The sequence below is a fragment of the Vipera ursinii genome (assembly GCF_947247035.1).
Source record: "Vipera ursinii genome assembly, chromosome: 1".
In the NCBI taxonomy this organism is placed as follows: Eukaryota; Metazoa; Chordata; class Lepidosauria; order Squamata; family Viperidae; genus Vipera; species Vipera ursinii.
Genome location: NC_139512.1, coordinates 154,881,117 through 154,901,726, shown reverse-complemented (window position 1 = coordinate 154,901,726; position 20,610 = coordinate 154,881,117). Strand labels below are relative to the sequence as shown.

Sequence of the window (20,610 nt, the reverse complement as noted above, 5' to 3'; positions counted from 1 at the left end):
TACATTAAATTACATTATTACATTAACCTTTTGGGCATCAGGGACCAGTTCTGTGGAGAGAGGTTTTTCTGCGGCCTGGAGGGTGCGTGGTTTTGTGTGCTGCCTGCATCTCACAGATGGGGTTTTGTTTGTTTTTGCGGACCGGTTGCTGGCATGCTGAGGCCCGGTACAGGTCCACGGCCCAGGGGTTGGGGACCTCTGATGTAAGAGACAAATCAATACTGTGTTGTCGAAGCCTCCTCTCCCACTTCCTGGTAGTCAGTTATTTTCACTGTGGTATTTGCTATTCTTGTAATCAGTTTAATAAGTACATTTCCTTGAATTACTGATAAGTAAAGACTGATATTTTTCTTCTTCTTCATGTATAATTTACTTTTTAAACTAACGCATTGGTTGGAGAAAATGGAGTGAAATTCCACTTCGGCATGTAGTCTTTATTCTCATTTAAATCATTCTCCAAGTCTCTTAGATCTTTGGGGAATAAGAGAGATCCAATATAAATTGGACATATAAGCATGTAAGGAACGGTTGTTGGAATTGGGCATGTCTAGTTTAATGAAGAGAAGGACGAGGGGGGACATGATAGCAGTGTTCCAGTATCTCAGGGGCTGCCACAAAGAAGAGGGAGTCAAGCCATTCTCCAAAGCACCTGAAGGCAGGACAAGAAGCAACGGATGGAAACTAATCAAGGAGAGAAGTAACCCTAGAACTAAGGAGAAATTTCCTGACAGTTAGAACAATTAATCAGTGGAACAACCTGCCTCCAGAAGTTGTGAATGCTGAGACTGGACAACCATTTTGTCTGAAAATGGTATAGGTTCTCCTGCTTGAGCAGTGGGCTGGACTAGAATACCTCCAAGGTCCCTTCCAGCTCTGCTCTATTCATTATCTCCAAATAATAAAACATAAACATGTATCTTGAGTGTTGATGGAGCTATCAAAGCAACAGCAAATACAACTCAGATGAAGAAAGGGTGACTTAGTTCATTGTCACAATGTCCCTCTGAGAGTGCTTGGATGGAGAGAATTGCCATAGCTCATCCAGGGGGCTCCATAGTTAAGTGAGAGTTTGAAGCTAGGGCTTCCCAATCCTAGACCAGGGACTTAAATCATCGCAACTCCATGCCTCTTTTCAATGTTGCCTTTGTACTTTTGTTAGGTTAGAAGAGTACCCGGTTCTAGTGGCCATCTCCACAAGACAGAAGATGGGGACTGGGAATGGAGTGATGATGAAATGGATGAGAAGAGTGAAGAAGGCAAGGCCGCTTTTTCCCAAGAGAAGGTAATTTTGGGAAACCACTGGGTCGCTCAAGTAAACATTCATTATTTTGATACTCAGCTGGTAACTAATTAATTATGATGCTTGCCTTCTAGTCACGAAGAGTAAAAGAAGAAGATGCAGAGGTAAATGGTTAGAGTTATTTCTTTCCCTTTGTGAGTAGGAGTGTGTGTTTACTGAATTTTTCTCTGTATTTACATGAAAATGTGAATTATTAAAATGGTAATTTTCAATAAAGTTTTACAATTTGAAGTTCAGCATCTTTTTTATATTTTCAACAAGATGTAGATTTCAATTTTAAAAAACCCATACTGCTTTCCAGTAATAACTAGAATCTGAGGCACAATTCATTGATGCGTAATGTGACGGCATTAGTTTTTAATAAGATTGCATGCATTAGTTCTTGTGTGCCACTTTTAAATAACTCCATATGTGTAAGTTTATATTCTGTTGTTAAACTTGAATTATAAAGCCAATATTTAGCGGTTGGTTTTTTAGCTATTTAGAATTTATTAATGTTCTTTGTAATTTAGTACTTTGTCCAGAGAATTTGCGCTCTGGAGTCAGTTTGAAGTATAATGATAAATAAATAAAGGCTTAATGTTTCCTTCCCCTTTTGATCTTTCTGTGCTCACTTAATCTGTAGAGGAGGGTTTGAGGGCAGACAGAAGTTCAGTGACACAGACAACTGCTATTCTCACAAGTTTATGCAGGATTAACAGGCTTTATTTAATGAAAATACAGCTTCAAATCTTGTTTGAAATCCTGCTTGCTATATGTAACATATTTTGTGCCATCTTCTAAGGATTTAAACTCTTTTTAACAGATTTCCGTGTATTCCAGCAATATCCCTGACCAAATACAGAACCTGTCTATAAAAGGTTCTCAGGTATTATTACTATTAACATTTCATATCTTGCATAGATTTGTCAGTTTGCACTCAAACTGTGTGATCTAGTTAGTAGATACAGACTTTGACTGAAGTGGCCTTGTAATAGCTTTCTTGCAATCCCAGTTTGTCATTAATTACAGATTCACTAGGCCACAAACTGGTTTAAAGATTGAAAGGGTTCTCAAATTATGTGTTTCTTTAGTCATGGCTTGTTCAATAAGCCATAGTGATTGGTTCATACAATGTTCAGCCATGAATCATTGATGACCAGGCATGATGGTTAAATCCACATCGTAGGCTAAGCTAAAAATACATATATACATTGCATATTTGTATTTTGCATTGCAGTGCATTACATTACATTACATTACAATACATTAAGCATTTATGTAGCTGCCCACCTTATACCAAACTCTGGGCAGTTCCCAATCAAGAATTGAAACAACATAAATAGCATATAAAACTATAAATGTTTTTTTTAAAAACCAAGGCTAAGTCAAGCTTCCAACATGCATTTTGACCTCATCCTATCCCAGAGTTTGGAGGAAAAGCCAGGTCTTCAGTGCTTTTTTAAAGGCTAGGAGGTAGAGGCCTGCCAAACTTTGTGGGTCAGAGTTTTCCATAGGGCTGGGGTTGCCGCAGCAAAGGCACACTTCCCAGCTCTTGTAGGTGGCAAAGTTTAAGGGAAGGGGCTGGAAGCATGCCCGCTGTATCTATTCTGGTAGGACAAGTAGGGAGGCTTAAGGAAAGGCAGTTCCACAGATAACCTGGTCCTGTCTCATATAAGACTTAAAGGTGACAACTAGCATCTTGAATTGCAGCCAGAAGAAAACTGGAAGCCAGTGCAGCTTCCATAACAGAGGTGTTTTATGGATAAACTTAAGAGCACCCATCACTGTGTGCACTGCCACGTTCTGGAGCAGTTGAGACTTCCAGGTGGTCTTCTGAGGGCAGCCCCAATGTAGAGCCCATTGCACTTCTGATCTGGAGGTGACCGCATGAGGGACTGTGAACAAGGCCTCCTGGACCAGGAAAAATGCAGTTGGCTTGCTAGATGATTATATGTAAAGGCTTCCCTAGCTATGGCCGCCGTTTGCTCCTTGAACAGGAGCTATGAGTCCAGGAGGGACCCCCAAATAGCTTACCAGCTCGGTCCAAAGAAATGCCAGACTTTATGATTGAGTGTGATAGGTAAGCCCAACATTGATAATGTCTATGGAGATCCACAGTCATCCAGGTTATGGTTGTCCCAAAGGTGCTTTTTCAGAAGGCAACTGGACTTTGTTTTTCCTTGAAGACGTTTCACTTCTCATCCAAGGAGCTACTTCAGTTCCGACACTTCTGACAGAACTAAAGAAGCCTCTTGAATGAGAAGCGAAAAGTCCAGTTGCCTTTGGAAAAAGCACCTTTGGAACAGCATTGATAATGGTTACCGGCTGAGGAAACTAGTGTATAGTTTAGTAGTCAGGCAAAGTTGACTATTCCCATACTGATTTGAAGCGAAGATGTAGAATAACACTTTATTGCTGAAAGTCGTATGTGAACAATGTCACTAAATTTTGTTTATATCAATGTGATTTTTTTTAATTGTTACTAAAGGCTATGGCTACTTTCCAGCTATTTAATCTTTTATTCTATGCAATAAAGATGCAAACAATAATCACTGCTGGGATTCTCATAAAATGTGATGCTCTGTTAAATAAACAAGAAATTTGTCGTATGAAGCTGGGAAAGTGTTTAAAATTCTAGGGGCTTTTGTTTTAATACCATACATTTATCAGATTAATCAGGGGAATAGACTTATATTGGTTTTTCCCTTTGCCACCTTACTGTAATCTATGCCAGTTTTAATATCTGACTTGCAATTTCAGATTAGTGATGACCTCTAAGTTAACCTGGATAATTATTACCTTAAAGAATTGAACCCATCCCAGTTTTTAATATGGCAATTTAAAAAGATGTATTCCCTCCTTTTTCATTAAGGCACGATCTGCTATTACAAATGAATATAGCTCTGTTCCATGTGCTGTGAATCTTGTTTTACGACTAAGGTAAGAAGAATAATCTCTCTTTATCTTCATTGCCTCTTTTTTTGGCCTAGTCAAATCTGCTCATGCGTGATTCTCTTCATTTATTTCTCATAATATTAACAAGAGAAATGTCAGCACGGTCATCCTCCCAGTATGACCAATACCAATGGTGTTCTCACAACTAATTGCTCTCTTTTAATTGCTTTGAAAAATTAAAAATGGAGGAACGAAATACTGAAAGTGAAAAGATCTTTAGGTTAAAAGCATTCTTCGTTAAATATTTTGTTTTTTTCTTCCCTCTTTCCTTCCATTTCAGGATCACAGGGATTTTAATGAGCTTCTTTTAGTCTATAGCAGTCAACCTGCAACAGAAATAAACCGTGGTTACATTACAAATTGCTTGTTGAAAACATTTTTATTAGGCAGGTTCGGTCAACGGTGAGAAGAGGCTGTGAGAAGAATAACTGATACATTTTTCAAGCACTTTACCATTTTTAAAATGGTGCAAATGTGGTTATCAGATGTCACAATTGTTTGGAAGGAGACTGATGTTGATTTCCATTTTTTAAGAAAATGAGTGATTCTTAACCACATTTTATGGAGAGCTCATTAATTTTCTTAAGTTTAGAATATATATTTTTGTGTGTGTACGCCTAGCTTAGTTTCTCTTTTCTTGTAATCTACCTAAAATAACTTGGAAAATTAAAACCTCTTCAAGGCTGATTTATATCTTCATATTCGTTGTAAAGAAGAGGCATTTCTTCCAGTTTCTCTGGGGAATGCTAACCTAACCATCTCTTTATTAGTTCCATGCCCCTCCTGGCTGCCTGGGAAGTGATGTGTGTGCTTGGACCTATGCAGTAGTGTTGGCTTCTTTGAGGGAAGAACTGGCCATTGCCTCTCATTTAAAAAAAATGTTTACATATTTCTCCATAGTTCCTTTGCAGTGTAGTGGACTGAATGTAAAAATCAGTGATCAGTACAAAAGAATAAGTTAATTGGTTTGGACACAGAGAGAGAACTAATAGGGATCAAATCTCATGACAAATATAAGAAGAAAAGGGTTAGAAGGAAAGAGGAGAACAGGAGAGTCATGGTTAGATGATGTTGATGAGTTCCTAAAAAAGAAAGACAAGAATTTTAAATAAAAAATCAGTATATAAATTAGTATGTGGTTATGGTTGAAGCATTGATGGTTTGTAAGGATAAAAGGGTATAGAGAGTTTTAGGGAATGGCTAGATTAATCCAGATTAAACTAGTTTTCCCTTTTTTTTTCCTTATCTTCTTTTATTTTCTTCGTTTACAATCCCTTACCTTTTTTCTGCCCTTTGCATGTTGCTTATCCTGGAAGGGAACAACAGGATGTGTGTGTACGTTTGAAATAAATAATAATGCAATGTGCATCCTCAAAATTGGCCAGCCCTAGATTAGAGGAAATGTGCTCATCTACTTGGATCTATGCTTAGCATTTTAGGATCACTGGTACTTTAACTATGCATAAAATCTTGTAGATGTTTGGTTTGTGTAAAATCTGCATCTGGGCCATTCATAATGTTTAGGTAAAAAGATGCTTCTGCCTCATATTGTTGGATATGTGGAATGGTTCGATTAAAGCGAGGCCGCATATAACATACTCAGTCCATGTGTATAACTTAGTACCAGCTGAAGGGACACAGTTGTTTATGGTTTCTTCCTTGGGCTCGGCTGTTCATTAAGAATCTGTTGTGTCTCATGGTAGATGCGCACCTTCTATGAGTTGTGGTACTCTGGTCTTACATACCTATCACGGTTCCTAAGCCATTGCTAATTCTTTACAGCTAGCCCTCGATTTACTAACCACAACTAGTTGTAAGTGGGTGCGTCATAAAACGAGCTGGCACGTGACCACATGGACTTTCGATGGCATTCCATCTTGTGGTTGTTAATTGAGAATTGCAGGTCATTAAGTGACTACCCACCCCAAACCCAGACATCCCGCTCCCTCCCAGCCCTGAGCTTTAGTAAAGTAAGGGACTGCCTCCAACTCCTCCTATCTGCCATCTCCCCCCCCCCGCTCCAATCTTTGACCCTTGGCCCTCTGCAAGCTGCCTTGTAGAATGGCAAGTCGCCCCAGAACCATGCAGCTTAGGAGCTGCTTGCCCTGCTCCAGGAAGCCTTAGCCAAGTGCCAAGAAGTACCAGGAAGCATTCGCTCACCCAGTTGCCTTTTCTCCCACTTCTCCGCGCTGACCTTTTGCCTTTGGTGCCCAGCCCCTGCATCCGAAGCAAAAGTGCCTCATTGCCTCTGCTGTCTCCTGTTTGGACCCATTTCCTTCAGCCAGAGGTTTCCTACGTACGTGTGGCTCGCTGAGTGCTGTCTTCCTAAAGCTGCCCTGCCTTCGGAAAGCCGCCTAGCCGCACAGTTTTCTCAAGACAGGGTAGTTGTGGTATTCACTGGTGACACTATAATGGGAATGATGGGGAACCTTCTACTATAGGAGATTGAATAGATTAGGTAGCCAAATACCAAGGTTGTATTGAATGCGTTTGGGAAAGTGAGATTCCTGGGGGGAGGGGGGGCAAAGGAAAGTATAAATAATACAGAGTTTGTATTTTAAGAATATCTGAAGAATTTATGCATAGGATTACTGAGAGAGTCTCTCTCCATAGTAAAACTCTTGAGCAGTGCTATCAACTGACTTAGTTTTACTATAGAATTCTTTTTGTTATTGTTGTGGGCTTGTGTAACAACTATGCGTGCGTCCTTCTTCTAGAGGCAAAGATGAGTAACAAATCTCTGGTGAAATTTATATTCGGAGCTCAAAGAAAAGGCTTTTATTTCTGCTAGTTTTCTGAATGTTAACCAGGAAAATAATTCTAGGCAGTGTTGGAATTGCGTAGTGTGTCTTGCTGTTCAAAGATGTGGCCATTTGGTTTCAGTGGTTCTTGTCAAAGTTTCAGTAATAAATATACTTGCCACAAACACAAGTGGAGACTAAGAACAATAGGAAATAACAGTAGTGATTTCAGTATTGTCTTTACTTCGATCATCCCTTCTGCAAGGAGAAAAGTGCTGCCACTTTACACGTACCCTGGCATTGTGTCTTAATTTTTACAAAGTTTACCTGTATCAATTCCCAGAGTCAACATATCTGGAACGTCAGTTACTGAGGAGCAAAGAATAAAAAAGTTGTCCACCGTAATTCTTGCTTGTGAGCTTCTTGAATCTGTCCAGTGTGATCCAGAATAATGGGACTCTTTAGCATGATCCAGCAGGATAGTGTTTATGGAGGTGATGTGGAGAATATGAATGATTAAGTACCATCAAGTTGCTATCGTCTTTTGGCGACCATATGGATAAAAAGAGGCGCATGATGGAGGTATATAAAATTATGGAAAATTATCTATAGAGAAAAATAATTCTCCCTCTGTTCTGATTTTACCAATTGATAATAATTGCAGTTTCCCAGATTTGCTCTTATTTTCAAAGAATCTTAATCCTAACATTTATTAAGCCAAGGCATTATTATTCAAATTCAAATCCTGGAATTCAGTTTTTGACAGCAGCCTCACCTTGCAATAATTCGTAATTCTCGGTCATAGAAACAAAATAAAAACATTTTAGGGTGATACGTAATCATTCTTATATTAGAAATGTATTTCATGTATACTGCTTTTTTTGGATTTCATTAAATTTGCAAAACAAATATCTTAAGGAGTTATTTTCAGGGCATTCTCCAGAAAGATTCCCCTTCATTTTTCTCAGGTATAGTGCTTCATTTTTATCAAGGTTTCCTGAACAATAGAGCCTAAATCAGAACATAATAATGTTAGGTAAAAAAATGACTTTTGTGATGCTCTGTCAGTAAATCACTGTCCACCGAAACAATGAACTCATGATAGTAGCCTTGAAATAAAAGTTGAAAGAATGATAAAAGACTAATTTTTTATTCCCCTCTCTTCCATTCTACAGAAGAGAAAAACTTTTCTGAACATCTAAAACTTTAATATAATTGGCTAGAATAGTCAAAGAGTTCTTTATTGAGTAAGCATCTTCTTCTTCTTCTTCACCATCATCATCTAAAGATGCTACAGGTTGATAACAAATCCTGGAATCACTTAAGGAAGTAGTATACTTGGATGGTTCTCATTATAGCAAATAGGGCTTGACTTGATTAAAATGACATTTCAACGTTTTAAAAATTAGTAGGACTTGATGTCCAAACCAGCATTATGGAATCTTAGCACAATTGAGCAAGGTATTGTAATTTCTACATGCAATTAGCACTATCAGTCATGAAGAACAGCTACCATTGTAAGTAATTTTTAAAAAAAGATAATTTAGACTTTCACATCCCCATCTCCTCAAAGTCTAAATGGATTAAAGAGTCTAATTGTGATGAAGAATTACTATACAGTACTTAAAAGGTTGTCCCAAATATTAAAAGTTGTGGAAAGATTTTCAGAAGTGGTCTGCCATTGTTTTCATTCTAGGGGTGAGAAAGATAGATGGCCCATAGACACCCAGTTGGCTTCATGTCTAAGATGGGAGTAGAATTAATGATCTCTTTAGTTTGTAGCCTGTATTTTAAGCACTACCGCAAGCAGGCTTTCTAAGGCCCTCACGAGGTATCCCTTTTTTCTCATTGGCTTTAAAAAAGTTACATGCAGGTGTCATTCCCACCCAGAATCAGCATCGGTCAATCTCTTATTCATGTCCAAAGGACCCAAAAGCAAGATGCAAATATAATCTAGACTTGCTATTGGATAAAACGGTTAACTAGTAAAATATCTAATAAACGTTAGATAATAGACTTAGTATTCTAACTCATTGATTTGTTATTAAGAGCCTTGTTTTTATAGTCATAGTTTAAATTCTGGCCGTTGCCGCTGTAAACTTAGGATTTCTCGTTAAGATATAACAAGCTGAACTTCCTGACAGCCCAGCTGGAAATTACTTTTTTTAAAAAAATGCTTCTGGCCAACTTTACATCAAACAAAGTGATTAAAGACTATTTTAGTTAGAAAAAAGCAAAGGCAGCCAATTCCTGACCTTTAAAGATAATATCTTTACTACAACAAATATTAAGATACCAGCAGGAAGTATTGATGAAAGTTTATAAAGATTTGGGAATTATTAATGGTTGTAAGAGCCAGCACTTGTCCGAGGACGTCTCCGTGGTCATGTGGCCGGCATGACTAGACGCCAAAGGCGCACGGAACACTGTTACCTTCCCACCGTAGCGGTCCCTATTTTTCTACTTGCATTTTTTACGTGCTTTCGAACTGCTAGGTTGGCAGAAGCTGGGACGAGTAACAGGCGCTCACTCTGTTCCGCGGCACTCGGGCTTCGACCCGCCAAAGTGCTGACCTTCTCATTGACAAGCTCAGCGTCCTAACCCACTGAGCCACCGCGTCCCTTTCTGTTGAGTTAGGACTGTTCATTTAATGTAGGTGGTCTCTTTGACACCTCTTTCAAATCGCTCCTCTCTATCCAGAATGTGGACTTGTTAAACTCTAATAACTATCAATGCAAAACAGTCTTTATGCCCTTCAGCGCCAGAAGATCCAACTCTGCAGTTTTCTTGGAAAGGTTTTTAAAAATGCCGTAAACATAAGAACATCATTACTAAGTTGTTTAATATACCTAGGAATCCTAAACCTCAGCTTAATAAATTGGCCTTCATAAATTATCCAAAACCTCAAGCATGTTATCTCAATTGGAACAGAAAATGCATTTTGTTCTATTGATCCAATATTTAATTCCATCCATCACTATAAACACGATTAGTAGGGTTGAGTACCTATTTTTAAACTATTTTAATGCAAGAGCAATTGTTACATTTAAAACAGCAGAAACAGTCTATTTATAAAAAGTCCATCATAGTATCTCATTTTTACAAAATAATAGCCAATTGCACATCAGCCCTACAAACATAAAGGCCAGCTAGTTAAACCAGCAAGGAAAATAATCAACCAAGCAACTCAAACAACAAAATACATGGAAGCAAGTGGCACAAGAAAAGAAAAAGGTTTCAGAATAAAGCTAATACTGCTTCAAACTGGTACCAAATGAATTATCTGGATAGCAGTGAACTAAGTAGTAACCCAGACAATCCACTAATTTTTACAAAGACCCCAAGTCCACTCAAAACTTACCAGCAAGTCATAGAAGTATTAAATCATATTGACGTTGAAAATTGACTACCGTAGTTTCCGGCGTATAAGACGACTTTTTAACCCATGAAAATCTTCTCAAAAGTCAGGGGTCGTCTTATACGCCGGGTGCTGAAAATTTAGGGACAGGGCTGGCTGGAAAACCTGGAGCGGATCTCCCATTTAGTCTGCGCAGGGAAAGCGGGACCAATTGGAGAAGAAGCTGCAGTCTGTGATTTTTTACAGGCTGGGGGCTGGGCGTCTTTCCTTCTAAAGTTGAAGAGCAGCTGTAGTATATCCCAACTTGAAAGGTGGGTGGGGAAGGCAGCAGTCAGAGCAGCTGCTTAGCTCTAAGGACACATTTGACTCAGGAACTGGGCAGGCTGGCTGGAAAACCTGGAGCGGATCTCCCATTTGTTGTTTTTTTAAAAATCCCATTTATATCCTGCCCTTCTCCGAAGACTCAGGGTGGCTTACAATTTAAAGCACAAATCAATGTGCTTAGCAATAGCCTTCATTTTATGTATATGCCTGTTTATTAGGGCTTTCACCCCACCCCCCAAAGCAGCATTATTACAAAGTCAGCTTATTGCCCCCAACAATCTGGGTCCTCATTTTACCTACCTTGGAAAGATGGAAGGCTGAATCAACCTTGAGCCTGGTGGGATGCGAACCTGCACTAATTGCAGGCAGCTGGTGTTACTTAAGGCTCTGCACAGGGAAAGCTTTAGAGTGAATTAGGAAAAGTGAAAAAGTGAATTAGGAAAATAGGGAACGGTTGCTGGAATTGGGTATGTGTAGTTTAATGAAGAGAAGGGTGAGGGGTGACATGATAGCAGTGATCCAATATCTCAGGGGCTGCCACAAAGAAGAGGGAGCCAAGCTATTCTCCAAAGCACCTGAAAGCAGGACAAGAAGCAATGGATGGAAACTAGTCAAGGAGAGAAGCAACCTAGAACTAAGGAGAAACTTCCTGACAGTTAGAACAATTAACCAGTGGAACAACCTGCCTCCAGAAGTGGTGAATGCTCCAACACTGGAAGTTTTTAAGAAGAGACTGGACAGCCATTTGTCTGAAATGGTATAGGGTTTCCTGCCTTAGCAGGGGGTTGGACTAGATGACCTCCAAGGTCCCTTCCAACTTCTTCTTCTTCTTCTTCTTCTTCTTCTTATTATTATTATTATTATTATTATTATTATTATTATTATTGTTGTTATTGTTGTTGTTGTTGTTGTTATTAAAGTTTAATCCACTTGCACTGTTTTATGTTTACATGTTTGATGACAAACAGCCTTATGTTTATAAGTGACAGTTTTCCTACTAAGCTTCTGCATATCATAAGCATTTGAATTAAAATTACCATATTAAAATCAAATCTGATGTTTTTTAATTTTTTCTTATACGGCGAGTATAGCCCAAACCCTACAATTTAACAGGAAATGTAGGGGGTCGTCTTATACACTGGAAAATACGGTACTTTCAGAATATAGTCCTAAGCATTCAATTCTGAAAATAATTTTCTGGAATATACCTGGTTGATTTAATAAGTAGGATATTTTATTGATTCAGTATTGAAATAATTTTGATATTCTGTTACAGGAAACATGGATGCACAATCATTTTTATTTTGGGGACTTACTTCATTTATTGTAAAGGGTTCTAGAATTTCCAGGAAAGGGTGGTAACAATGCAGGCTTAGCAATCCTTGTATCAAGTGTTTTAAAGACAGAAACAATCTTAGTAGAGCAGTATGAACAATATGCTATTATTATCCAACTGAAATTAAAGCATTTTGGTTTAATAATTATAAATATCTTCCACTAGTTAAAACAGGATCCCAGATTAAACATATTTGAATGGAATTGGAACAATTTATATACAAACTGCTTTTAAAATTATATATTTTGTGATTCTGGGCAAATTAAGTGTCAAATTGGCCCTAATAATAAAGCGTTGGTAGTTAAGTTTCCTTATTTATTTCCCAAAAGTGGACAAGTGTATTGTATGACAGACAATCTAAAGATCACAATATCAACTATGTGACTTTTTGTTTAGCCAGTGTTTGTAATAAGTTAAATATACTAATTTAAATGATATAGTTGCACATAATCATCCTGGTGAAGTCACATTTACTTGTGAGTGGGGAGCAAGCATGATAGATTGGTCAGATTATTTAATGTCAGCTTCAGATCATATAGTGATCATTAACTTATAATTTTAAGCTTGTTAACCAATGATAAACTTAGAATCTATTTAATACACCTTGGATTGTAACATGTAAGTAGACTACTAATGTCATGGAGAATCTTCCATTGGTAGAAGGTCAGCGTTCTTTCCTGATGCAGTTATTATTGTCCTCTTTCTCAGATCTGCTTCTAAGAGTAGGAGAATCTCTAGAACAACATAAAAGGTGTTACAGAGGTCTGCGACAAGGAAGGAAAATCAAGAATATAAATTTCCAGGATGGAAGCCTTCTCTGTAAAAAGCGGGAATTCAGGACTTAACTAGTGTCTTTGTTCCAGATAAATGCAGCCGGTTGGTGTATAAAGTAATGTAATTTATAAGAAAAGAGTGTCAGTGATGTTAGTCTAGTAGAAATGTCACTGATCTATGAAATAGACTGTTGTGTTAACATGTAATGCTACACTTTTGCTTAGTTTTACAAGGATAAGTAGGGATATACAAAACATCTTGAATCACGAGGATTGTGCTTATGAAAAAAAATCACGTGCCCCTGTGCCCCCTCAAATCTTGCCACATTGCTTCATTGTGGGTTGTGTGTGTGTGTGTGTGTGTGTGTGTGTGTGTGTTCCTGGGAGGGATGAGCAAAGAGTAATTGGAGTGTGTACCAACACTATATATTCCCAGCTGGGTCACCTGCGGGTGAAGGCCATCCCAATTGCCTAGCTAAAGCAAGCAGGGATCTATATTGAGCAGCAGTAATAATAGAAGATGTTGGAGGCTGATGATCACTTTGGTGGCAACAGCAGAGATGTCGTTTCATGCTGTGCAGGAGAAGACAGAAACATTAACCATTTGTGAGGGAGATGAGAAACATTTTTATTTGTGCATTTAAAGTAAAATATGCGCATCTCCTTTTCATCCTCATTTTCTCTGCCAGATCTAAAAGTTGTAAGTAAGCCTGTACCTTCACGTTAGTGGCTTAGAAAACTCTATACAGGAGAAATTTGCCTCAAGTCAAGAGATGCTGTGGCTGTCATTGTTGATATATTCAGTCGTGGTTGTACAGAAAAGCTTCCAACTGTGTGAGATGGTTAACAAGAAGAGATTGCGTAGCTACTGCAAATAGAAGTTGTCATTTAATTTATGATTCTGGCTGTAGAGATGATGCCTCCTTCCCCCAACTGTTGTTACTTGAGATTCCTTGCGTAATAACAGTTCAAATGGTAGACGCTGTTTCCACAGAGAAATTTAGAACTAATCCATAGGGGAAGTCTGTGGCCTTGTGTATAATTTGATAGCATTCAGCAACTGCTGTGTTGCTTTCTGCTCATGGTGAGGCCATAGTTGCAAGTTACGAGGACAACTAACACATTGCTTTGTTAACTGAAACTAGACAAGATTCTTCTTCCTGGAAGTGGAAACAGCAAATAATAAAATATGTCACATTATATGTTTCTTCAAGAACTTCCGTTTTGAAACAACTTTCGGCTAAACTGCTGGAGGATGGGACAGATTAAATGGTGATTGAACATGTTCAAATTCTGTAAAGGCAGTGTTTTCAGTGAGATGTGTCTTCACGCCTTTGTCCCAAGCTCATTTGTACTCCTGTAAGCTTTGAGGATTTTTCAGGCACTGCCGGCCACAAATGCTTTAAATTTGTATGACAAAAGATTATAATAGAATACATTTGCATTTCCTTACTACTGTTTTCAGTATTGGGATAAATTAAATCTGCAGCTGTATAGTCTGATCTTCAGGGTATATGCCTAGCTTTTTATCATTTGAATTCAGAGATTTAGTCCCAAGGACTTGCCTGTAGGCCCACATTAATGAATGCAAAGGCTTTTGCTGAAGTAAGTGTGTGCCCAAGTCGTCCAGGTTGAATCAGATAGACCAGGGTTTTTCAACCTTTTCACCCACTGTATCAGTTTTAGGATATGGCAACATCCGAGTACCACCAGTCGCCTAGCAAGGTGTCAAAAACTTGATGACCAAAAAAAAAAAGGAAAAAAGTGATGAAGTACAGGTAGTCCTCAACTTACAACAGTTCACTTAGTGACTATTCAAAGTTACAATGGCACTGAAAAAAGTGCCCCTCAAGCACAGCCGAGCAAGACACCTGGCTGCCCGCCTGGTGGCGCTCTTCCTCCTGTCCGAGCTTTTCATTGTTATGACCATTTCTGTTGAGGATTGGCAGCGGGGGTGGGGTGGGGGGGTGTTTGGTTTTTATTCCCCCCCTCTGCTGGGTGGTTGCAGCAGGTTTTGGTCATTTCACCTGACCCTGGGACACTGTGACCGTCATAAATACGAATCAGTTGCCAAGCATCTGAATATAAATCACAAGACCCTGGAGATGCTGCAACATTCCAGCTGATCAGTGCTTCTTCTGGGCTCAGCAGAAGCGCCAGGATCAGTGCCAAGCTCCAGCTGGAGCCTGGTGCTGATCTTGGCGCATCTGCTAAGCCCTGACAGCCCTACAGCTCCAGCCGTCTCTCACTCAGGCTTGTGCGGTGCTGCCACCGGTTCAGCTCATTCCCCTCCCCCGCTATCACTTTTCTAGGATGGTCGCGTACCACCTGCCAGGTGCCAGTGTACCACAGGTGGTACCCGTACCACTGGTTGAAAAGCCCTGAGATAGATGCTGTGATCAAATGTTTATGTTAGAAATAGTTGCTCTTTAGATTTCCATTTTCTCCCCTGTGTTAGATCCAGACCAACAAATTAGTAGCAATTTTAGCCACCGTCTCTCTCATTTATGTGCAATGGAAATGACCCTTTGAAAAGAAACAAGACATGTGAAGTTAGGGAATGCTACTGCCTAGATCAGCTTGCACGTCTTCAAGCTGGGCCTTTCTCATGGTATACCTCTTTATCCTGTGATATCTTAGCAGAGAAAGCTATGCTTTCTAGGAATTCAAGGAACATGCAGGATGATCAAATGTAGACAGTGGCTCATCCTTGCAAGCACTCTGGTAGATTATTTTCAAGGACTTCTCCATAGGGGCAGAGTTCTGGGGGTTTAATAGGAGTGAAAGAAAACCTGGACATTTACTTTATGAATAAAACAACTCCAAAAAGATTAACCAGATAACCTGAATGCTCTCTTTCTTGCCTCTTCATTTAAAAAAAATAATTCAAATCTTTACAGATTATACATATTCAGTTATCCGTTGTTACAACCAATCAATAAATGGCCATTTTGATTTTTCATTTTTGAGATAGGTTACTTGGTTTTTCTTTTCCTGAATGATTACCAAGAGCAAGGATGTTGTTGTTGTTGTTAATTTTACTATTTTATTTTTTACTTTTATTTATTTTTAATTTAAATTATTTATTAATAGGTGCAGTGTTCTTCAGACTACTTAATTAAAGCAGTAGAACTTTCTAGAAACATTTTGAAGGAAAAATAAAATAAAACAAATATAACCAGGACCGGAAAAAGGAAAACAAGTGGTTCTCGACTTACATCTGGTCATTTAAGGACTGTTTGAAGTTACATCGACCTCTTTAAAGGACTTCAACCATCGTAAAATGTCACACCAACATCCTTCCCTAGTCACATGACTACATTTGTGTCACTTGATAACTGGCTTGTATTTATGACTAGTTGCAATGTTCCATCATCACATGACTACAATTTCTGAGGGGATTTTTTTTTGCAGTTTCCAGAATGGATTTGTTTAACAACCATGTGATTTACTTAACAATTGTAAAAATGATCAGAAGTTGGGCCCGGTCATATGAGTACTTCAACTTACGACTGCAATGACTTATGACCAAAATTCCAGTCCCAATTGTTGTAAATCAAGGACTACCCATACATGAATTCCATCTTTCAATGTATAGCAGGCTTTTACAATCAAGCTGAAAATAAAATTGTAGAGATTTCTGGGATATTTTTTTTTTGCTTAGCACCAAAGAGTTATATACTGGGATGGTTTTCCATCCCAAAAGCAGGGCCTTACAACTGAAAGGCTTATACCTATCTGCCTCACTTCTCCTGGTGTTATGAGGTTAACAAGCTTAAAATTATAAGTTCATGATCACTATATGATCTGAAGCTGACATTAAATAATCTGACCAATCTATCTTGCTTGCTCCCCACTCACAAGTAAAGAACGGAAAAGTAAACACACTTTGCTGCTTCCATCGCCACTAGGTAAGACTTCAGATAAGTTCTTACCTGTGTTCGATCAGATTCGGACCCGCTGGATCTCCAACAGCTCTCTAGGCGTCCACGGACCGGGGATTGAGGACCCCTGTGCTAAAACACTGAACGTAGTACATTGTTAAAATGCTGTGTCCTTGCTCTATTTTATGCTATTAGTTTTCTGCAGAAAATTTGCTATACAGTGTGGCTAATCATAGATTGTACATATGTGAGCTTGCATTGGGATATTGCATTCCTAGATGGACAATCCTGGGATGCTGGGGGTGGGAAGGTCATGTTTTCAATCACCAATACCTCTTTTGGGCCAGATAGAAAAAAATATAGTGACTGTTTCTGTCTCTAGCCCCAAGAAATCATTATTTTTAAAAGTTTTATTCCCCCCCCCATGGCTCAAGTGGATTCTGAAGTGATCAGACCAATAATTGCCATGTCTTGGAAGATGTTGGTTCAGTGGGTGTACTTTTTTATGATGCAGTAAATATTGATCTCGTCTTTGGGTGAATGCTGAGACTGCTGGGCCAAATATGATTGTAACTCCTGTAAATCAAGTAACGTTTGCTTAATTGAATTGCACTTTGCTGCAATCCTTGTCAGAGGTTTATTTCATAAATAACTTCTTCACTATACAGAGAAGTGCCCATATTAATTTAGTGCATCGATTAAAATGGTTTACATCACATCTATGCATATATACTCAGAGGTAGTCTCATTAAGATAAGTGGATCCTACTTCCCGGTATTTGGTTTATAAGATTAGCATTTTAGCCATTCCTCTTTCCTCTTCTTCAGAAGAAGGATGGAAGCCTGTGCCCAAGAGAAAAGTATAAAGTAGCTTCATGCAGTTTTCAGAATTGCTGATTTAATGATATTTTTCTAAGAATTCTTTAAGGAGCCTCCAGCAGATGAAAGGAATTAAAATAAATGGAATGAAATTATTTGAGATGAAAATGAATTGAGGGTCTGCTAGAAGGTGTATTTTAGAGATTTGTATGGGAATATTGTGACAAGTTCAAGATTGAAAAAATGTATAGATTAGTGTGCAAAAAGAAAAATAACAAAAAAACAATGTCAGGATGCTGTGAGAAAACTGAAAAACGTTAAGGTTGCAGGTGTGGAGAAATTATAGCATAATGGATATATTTTGCTTAAGCACCAGTCTTATAATTTGTCAAACTTGTCTGTGAAGACTATGTATGTGCGTGAAGATTGGAAGAGTGCCATTATTACTCCCCTACATAAAGAGAAAAGATGGCAAAAGTACCAAACTATTGTTTTTAGTTTGTTAAGTATACCTGAAAGGTGTTTGGCAGAATTCTGATAGAAACAACAGAACAGGTAACATTGTAACTTTACGCTGGGCATGAAGTTTGCATACCACATTTTCACTTTTCAATAGCTCAGCGGTTCTCAGCCTTTTTTTTTTCTTCACCACCCTCTTTAAATACCTTTTGTGGCCATGGACCCCCAATACTTAACTCAAGATTTAAATCATAACATTTCTTGAAGCCTTCATGGACTCCCCGTGATGACATTGCAGCCGCCCCCCTCCCCCCCGGGTCTGCAGAACGCTGGTTGAGAAGCACTGCAATAGCTCATTAAGAAGTATGTGTGAGTTGTTGTGTGTTAGTTGATTCACAAAAAGCATATGTTAAAGTGAAGAGGTTTGAATTATGGACTGTTTTGCATGATTATGGAGTTGAAGGTTACTTGCTGAATGCAATAAGGTAAGATGAGCATGTGTGAGAATAAATGGAAGCATTTAGCAAGAGTTTCAGCATTGGGCAGAGTAAGAGAGGATACATGATGTCCTTGGTGATTTAATGTGCTTAGGGATCCATATATAAGGAATGGTTATGGAGATGCTAGAGGTGTGTTGATTGAGGACCATAATTATATGTGTGCTTTTGAATGCAGATGATGTATAGTTGGGTGAAAAATTGAATAATCTGCAAGGAATGCTTGATACAGTGCAAGGTGTATAAACCTGCACATTAACATATCAAAAACCAAAGTAATTGTGTTGTACAGGAAAAAAATAGTGTTTGGAAGTTATACATAAATGTCAAAAAACTAGAGCAAGTAGATGAATTTGTGTCTATGGTAGAATGTTGACTAAGGATGGGAAAACTGAGAAATTTGAAGATGTGCAAATGCTGGTAAAAATATGTTAACTAGTAAAGATAAAGGCAAAGTTTTCCCTGTCCACTTATGTCTAACTGTAGGGGGCGGTGCTCATCTCTGTTTCTTAGCTGAAGGAGCCAATTTTGTGTGAAGATGCTTCCATGGTCATGTGGCCAGCATGACTGTATGCTGAAGTGCACAGAATGCTGTTACCTTCCCACCCAAGTGGTACCTATTTATCTACTCACATTTGCATGATTTTGAACTGCTAGGTTGGCAGGAACTGAGGTGAGGGCGGGAGCTCACCCCGTCACATGGTGCTTGGGTGTCGAACTGCCAACCTTCCAGTCAACAAGCCCAGCAACTTAATTGAGGTTGCCAGTGCTTTTTTTGTAAAAGAAAAAGGTGCCGGAACTCACACGTCATACAACCCGCCTTGCCTACCCTACAAGGTTCCATTCAAAAAAGGTGCCGAAACTCCGTTCTGAGCGTTCTATGAGAAAAAAAGCCCTGGAGGTTGCAAAGGATGACAGTTTGCCAGAGGGAGCAAACATTAGTGTGCATAAGAGTATGCTTCTGTCTTCTTTGTGATACAAAAGTGGGAGTTGTGTATAGAAAGAGAAAGAGAAACGTAAGTTGAAAAGCGTCTGTGGTAAAGCAAGAAGAAAGATGGTCAAGAAGGAACAAGTGCTGAATGAATGTAGATAGAAACCAAAAAATGAGTGACCAATACAAGTAAGGTACTTTAAAGTGGCCTGGTCATTTAGAGAGAAAGAATGAGGATCAAACCTCAAAACAAATTATGAGGAATGAGAAAGTGAAATCAGAAGAAGAAAAACACCAAGTCATTTGTGGTTGGATGGAGCTGATAAGAGAGAGCTGAGAAGTTTAAAGAACAAAAGAAAATGTATGAATATAATAAAAAATTTGTAAGAACTACCTTAAAAAGGTCTTCTTGTCCTCTGAGAAAGAATAAACTGTAACTTTGACCAATATTCAGCATGCACAATTTTAAAAACACAACTTCTTTACTTTTTCCTCTTATGCACACTTCAAAAAATTAAAATAGCTGAAATAGAGTGATGGGTTAGCTGTAACATAATGTAATATTAATGTTTAAGATGCTTTTATTTGCTGTCTTAGAATGTATCACTATGCAAGGTATACAAAGAGGCACAATTTATTTTTCTGTAGCTCAACATGTTTCTCTGTGACATTGGAATGTTCATATTAGAGAATATTTCTCATTTTACCAACTCTGGAAGGGGCAGGTGGATAACTTAGTTCAGTACTCTAATTTGAAAAGATAAACCACATAATCCAAAATATGATTCAGTACATGAAGTTTAATTACTGGGCTATTCTGCTTTGAGAATTACCTTCCAAAGGAGAGCTTATGAGTTAATAGTTCTGTCATGCACAATATCTGGTAATATCTGAATGCATCCACCCTGTGTTTTATTATAGTTCCATACAGCAAATTGTCTTGGAATTGGAAAAATCAAATGTAAATTAATTTTATGTGCATTCTGCATTAAATAAAAACTACTTTCTTGTTAAGGGAGGGAAATGAAATATTCTTTTTTAATTCTTTTACTATATGCATGACACTTCTGCACTTTCATATCATAGAAAAATCTCTCTCTCTGCTTTGAGTTTATAATGCTAATAGGCCAACAAAAAGACTGCCTTACAGCATCCAGGTGACGAGAACAAACTACCAGTATTAGCAAATTGCAGCCTGAAATAGTCCATCCATTGGCTTTTTATAGTTCTAACACAGTGGTTCCCAACCTTT

At 38.4% G+C, this 20,610-nt stretch overlaps 1 protein-coding gene across 5 annotated transcripts in view; it reads left to right on the top strand.

The window, feature by feature from the left end:
• Positions 1-20,610, top strand: part of STK39 (serine/threonine kinase 39) — a 145,494-nt gene that overhangs the window by 102,582 nt on the left and 22,302 nt on the right. For 3 of the 5 annotated variants that reach the window (XM_083365608.1, XM_083365611.1, XM_083365610.1), the window contains 4 exons: positions 1,160-1,282; positions 1,375-1,404; positions 2,106-2,168; positions 4,155-4,222. In XM_083365608.1, coding sequence (XP_083221734.1) covers positions 1,160-1,282; positions 1,375-1,404; positions 2,106-2,168; positions 4,155-4,222 — 284 coding nt within the window. The remainder of the gene's footprint in view (positions 1-1,159; positions 1,283-1,374; positions 1,405-2,105; positions 2,169-4,154; positions 4,223-20,610) is intronic. The other 2 variants (XR_014492836.1, XM_083365609.1) reach the window with 2 other exon arrangements.